The sequence below is a fragment of the Sinocyclocheilus anshuiensis genome, unplaced genomic scaffold (genome assembly GCF_001515605.1).
Source record: "Sinocyclocheilus anshuiensis isolate Anshui unplaced genomic scaffold, SAMN03320099.WGS_v1.1 scaffold2556, whole genome shotgun sequence".
Lineage (NCBI taxonomy): Eukaryota > Metazoa > Chordata > Actinopteri > Cypriniformes > Cyprinidae > Sinocyclocheilus > Sinocyclocheilus anshuiensis.
This window is the reverse complement of record NW_015541097.1, coordinates 54,280-59,191: the sequence shown is the minus strand read 5'-3', so window position 1 is coordinate 59,191 and position 4,912 is coordinate 54,280. Positions and strand designations below refer to the sequence as shown.

The window sequence follows — 4,912 nt, the reverse complement described above, 5'->3', positions numbered from 1 at the left end:
ATAATAATAATAATAATAATAATAATAATAATAATAAAACTTGTATAGCTATTATTATTATCATTTAACTATTATTTCAGCAATATTTTTAATTTTATTTAGTTGAACTTGTACTAAAATAAGTAAAACTAAACTAAAAACTATATAGACACAAATATACATATATAAAAATGAATAAAAAAATATAAAATTACTAAAACTTTAACTAAAATCAATATGAACAAAAATAAAAAACAATAAAATAACAATAAAAACAAAACAAAAAAGTTTTGGTCACACGTTATTTTAAGTGCCAATTCTCATTATTAACTAACTATTAACTTTTGCCCCTATAAACTCCTAATATGCTGCTAATTATTAATAGTAAGGTAGCTGTTAAGTTTACGTATGGGGTAGGATTAAGGTATCTAAAATATGGTCATGCAGAATAAGGCATTAATATGTGCTTTATAAATAATAATAAACAGTCAATATGCTAGTAATATGCATGCTAGTTAATAGTGAGAATTGGTCCTTAAAATAAAGCGTTAGCAATGTTTGTTTGTTTTTTTCTTTCTGTAAAATGAACAGGTATGTTAATGATTATTTAAAATATTCCTTTCTTTTAACTTCCACCCGAGACCATAGGGCTGCTGCTAGTATTTGTAAAAGCTCCAGTGCTGTTGGGTTGCCTGAGTGAAATGCGAGAGATGGGTAGGGTCTCGACACCAACACCAGGTTTGACACCGCCGGCACCTCAGGGCTACGACATTATCACAATAGATTGCTCTCTGTGGACTTTGCCGGAGAGCTGTGAACGTCATTGATTCACTTTGGGCCCAAAGATGTTACATCCTCCATAAACCTGGCCCTATTCATAAACATGCCATCCCCTGACTGCGTCTGTCCCGATGTAGTGCATTGTAAAAGCTGGCCTTCCTTTTGTGTGTGCTGTAAGTGCATATGAGGAGCATAGGGGTGAGAGGTGGGGGACAACACTCGTGCGGTCGTGTGCGGGGAAGGATGAGGGTGGAGTCATGTTTACCCCCTCTATTGTCTGTCAGCCAGGAAGGAAGAGTGTCCTGGACCGCAAATGAGCGCAGATCTAACTGTCCTCCAGTGCTATGATCTCAGTGACTGAGCAGAGAGGATTGTGGGATGGGCAGGGGCAATAGTGCAAGTCCCTCTGCTGTATTAAGGATATGGAACCCCCCACCCGATCTGCCCTATTTCTACAGTCACCTTCAATGGAATAGTGCAGACTCCTATTGTATGCAAATAGCTAAAAGTAGAAGCTTCATGACCATGACATTGAGATTGTGTGGCTGTTTTGGCAAATCCTGAAATAGCAGGAATAGAAAGGAAGGAGTGTGGAAGTGTGTTTTATTTGTTCATTGAAAGCACTTTAGCGAAACCATAAAAGTGGTGCGTGGTGGAGCGTTTGAACCTCTGTGATCTCCTAACTGACTCTCTCAGCTTATCACACCTCTGCCAGCTGCTCCACCTCTTTGGCACCAGAGTTTGACCCACACCGGCAGCTTTCTAAAGAACCCATTTGCAATTCGTACAGTTAGACTGGTTCCTGATAAACAAACAAAGGACCAGTTCAAGCAGCTGGTTGTATCATAGCATCAGTATTTGAGATCATGGTTATTTATCTTTACCTATTTGCCTTTCTCTTGAGTACCTTGTCAATGGCTTTTTAGAGCTCTTTATATGACAGTTTATATAGAGGACTATTTTAGGATACATAGAGGACTCAAATGGGGGGCTTCACTAATTTTCAACCAAAATCTTTACCTCAATATAATTACTTTTCAACCACAGTAAGCAACAGCATCACATTATAGTAATTCTGCCTGAAATCAAAGACATTGCTAATTGAAATTAAAGGGATAGTTCACATAAAATGTAAATTCTGTGATCATTTACTTACCCTCAAGTTGTTCCAAACCTGTTGAACATAGAAGAATATATTTCAAGAATGTGGGTAACCAAAAAGTTTCTGGTCTCCATTGACTTCCATAGTATGGAGAGAGAGAGAAATCAAATACTATGGAAGTCAATAGGGACCAGAAACTGTTTGGTTACCAACATTTTTCAAAATTTCTTCTTTTGTATTCAGCAGAAGAAAAAACTAAACAGGTTTGGAACCCCTTGAGTAAATGATGACAGAATTTGCATTTTGGGTGAAATATCTCTTTCAACATCCAGCCTGATATGATGCATCATGAAATCTTAAATTTGAGGAGGGTTTGGTTTATTGCAGTATATTGCATGATGCATAACAGTTACACCTGAAAATAGGTTAATAATTGTATTTTGAGAAATAAAAGCTTGTATTTATGTGTATAAAAATGAATTAATGTGATTCGTATGTCACTATGCACATGACAGGAACATCAAATAGTCAAAATATTGATTTTACATGCTATTAAAGTTAAATGTCATATGATTACTGTCTTGTTTACAGTCTGAAATGGCACCACCAGCGTTCAATCACACAGACACAAGCTCACAGAAAGCAGCAGGTGCTACTCGTATGCCAATGGCAGCTGCGCAGAGAAGAGTGGAGGATCTGGAAGGAGAACTGAAGAGAAAGATAAAACTGCTGGAGGAGGAGAGGAAAGCACTGCGGAAAGAGACACAGAAACATCAAGAGCATATTGAGTACGGGCTGGACACTGTACACCAGCGGATAAGCAGCCTGGAGAAAGGTGAGGCAGAGGTTGGATTTACTGCTGGAAGAAATATTGATTAAAAAGACTGATTTTACCAAGAGCTTCTTAAAGTGATAGTTCAACCAAAAATGACAACTGTGTCAGTGTTTACTCACCCTTATGTTTTGTTCCAAAACTATGACTTTCTTCTTTCTCCTGTGGAATATAAAGGAACATATTTTAAGTGTTGAGTGCCGCAGTGTTTTTAGTTTGTATTTATTTATTAATTTATTTTACAATGGCAGCAATGGCAGTCAGTGGGCTCCATTGTGGTTTGGCTCCCAGCATTCTCTAAAATATCTACTTGAAACAACAGAAACAACATGACACTAAGTAAATGATGAGAGAATTTCATTTTGCGGTTGGACAAAGGAATGTATAATATAAATGAATTATAATAATTAATTAAAGGAATGTTCTGAGTTCAAAACAAGTTAAAGGGATAGTTCACCCAAAAATGAAAATTTGATGTTTATCTGCTTACCCCCAGGGCATCCAAGATGTAGGTGACTTTGTTTCTTCAGTAGAACACAAACGAAGATTTTTTACTCAAACCGTTGCAGTCTGTCAAAAACATACACAAACAAAACCAAATTAAACCCTGCGGCTCGTGACGATACATCGATGTGTAAAGACACGAAACGATCGGTCCGTGCAAGAAACTGAACAGTATTTATATCGTTTTTTACCTCTGATGCACTGCAATGTCTGAACTGTCCTGAGTTACAGTTATAAGTGCATTACCACCACCTATCTCTCAAATGGACCACTGACACTCTATCTACAATCTCAATTAGGAGTGTCAATGGTCCATTTGAGAGATAGGTGACGGTAATACACTTATAAGTCTGCGATCCGCCATAAAGCAAGAAGAAGACGCGTCACGCGCCGGCTGTGAGGACGCGCTCAGGACAGTTCAGACATTGCAGTGCAGCAGAGGTAAAAAACTATATAAATACTGCTCAGTTTCTTGTCTTTAGCCGCAGGGTTTAATTTGGTTTTGTTTGTGTATGTTTTTTTTTTACTTTCAAAGCCATGATTCCCATTAACTTCCATTATAAGACTGACAGACTGTAATGGTTTGAGTTACAAATCTTTGTGTTCTACTGAAGAAACAAAGTCACCTACATCTTGGATGCCCTGAAGGTAAGCAGATAAACATCAAATTTTCATTTTTGGGTGAACTATCCCTTTAAGCTCTATGCTTTAAACGCAGCTTATATTTTTTGTTGTTTCTCTTGTTTCTATTTCTCACATTTTTCTCACAGGTCTCTCTGAGAACAAGTTTCCAGAGGGTTACAGGCTCTCATTCCCTGTACGCAGCTCTTCCATGTATGCCATCGTAAAGCAGGAAATCCCAGCCCTCCCCGCTCTGACTGCCTGCATGTGGATCAAGCCTGCGAAAAGCATCTTGGGAACAGCAGTTTCTTATGCTGTTTCTGACCAGAGCCACGAATTTGTGCTTCAGCAGTTGGTTCATGGGCCCATTGAGCTCATCATTAATAATGAGGTAGAGCATCACAGAATCAAATTTGACAGACAGGGACCGGAATTGTGACGATTTTAATGATTCTGATTCTTCATAATAATTCTCTTAATACTTGTAATGAATAAATATTTGGAATAAAGACATTTATTTTAATTGCTAAATGATGCGATTATTACTTTATACAGACTTTTTAATATCTTTTTACAGTCTTTTTAGAGGTGCCATAATTGCAGTTTATTAATAAACAAACAATAACATGCCATATTTCACATGGTTGATTAGTTGGATTAATTGGAACTGTTTGTTCAGGAATCACTTCAGTGTTGTGCTCAGGGCTGTTTTAACCATAGGGCTAGGCGGGGCTGAAGCCCCGGGGCCCGAGCAAGGAGGGGGCCCGTGATTGGCTGTGGAGTAGATTGACTGGAGCGCCGATCACCAAAGCCACCACGCCCCCCACTTATTAGCGCTGTTATTTAGTTGAGCTTTTCCGTAAATTCCATGCATTACCATTTGAGATTGAAACGTAAAGTCTGAATTTGGTTTACCAATCAAATGCATTTATTCTATATTCGACTTTTGAACGATATGCGCACGTATCTATCAGGTGATTGCTGCCCAGTATGTCTGCATTCACCTCTCTTCACTTTGTTCTGGAGTAGCCTAATCTGGAAATGGTCCCGCAAAGAACAACATTCAATAAGTAAAAATGTCAGCAATTCTAAAA

General features: G+C 38.0%; 1 protein-coding gene across 1 annotated transcript in view; it reads left to right on the top strand.

Moving 5' to 3' along the window:
* The window catches only part of LOC107690737 (neuronal pentraxin-2-like), a 12,183-nt gene that overhangs the window by 3,129 nt on the left and 4,142 nt on the right, over positions 1 to 4,912 (top strand). Inside the window, exon 3 of the mRNA XM_016489145.1 lies at positions 3,968 to 4,209. Within this exon, the coding sequence (XP_016344631.1) occupies positions 3,968 to 4,209 (242 nt within the window). The remainder of the gene's footprint in view (positions 1 to 3,967; positions 4,210 to 4,912) is intronic.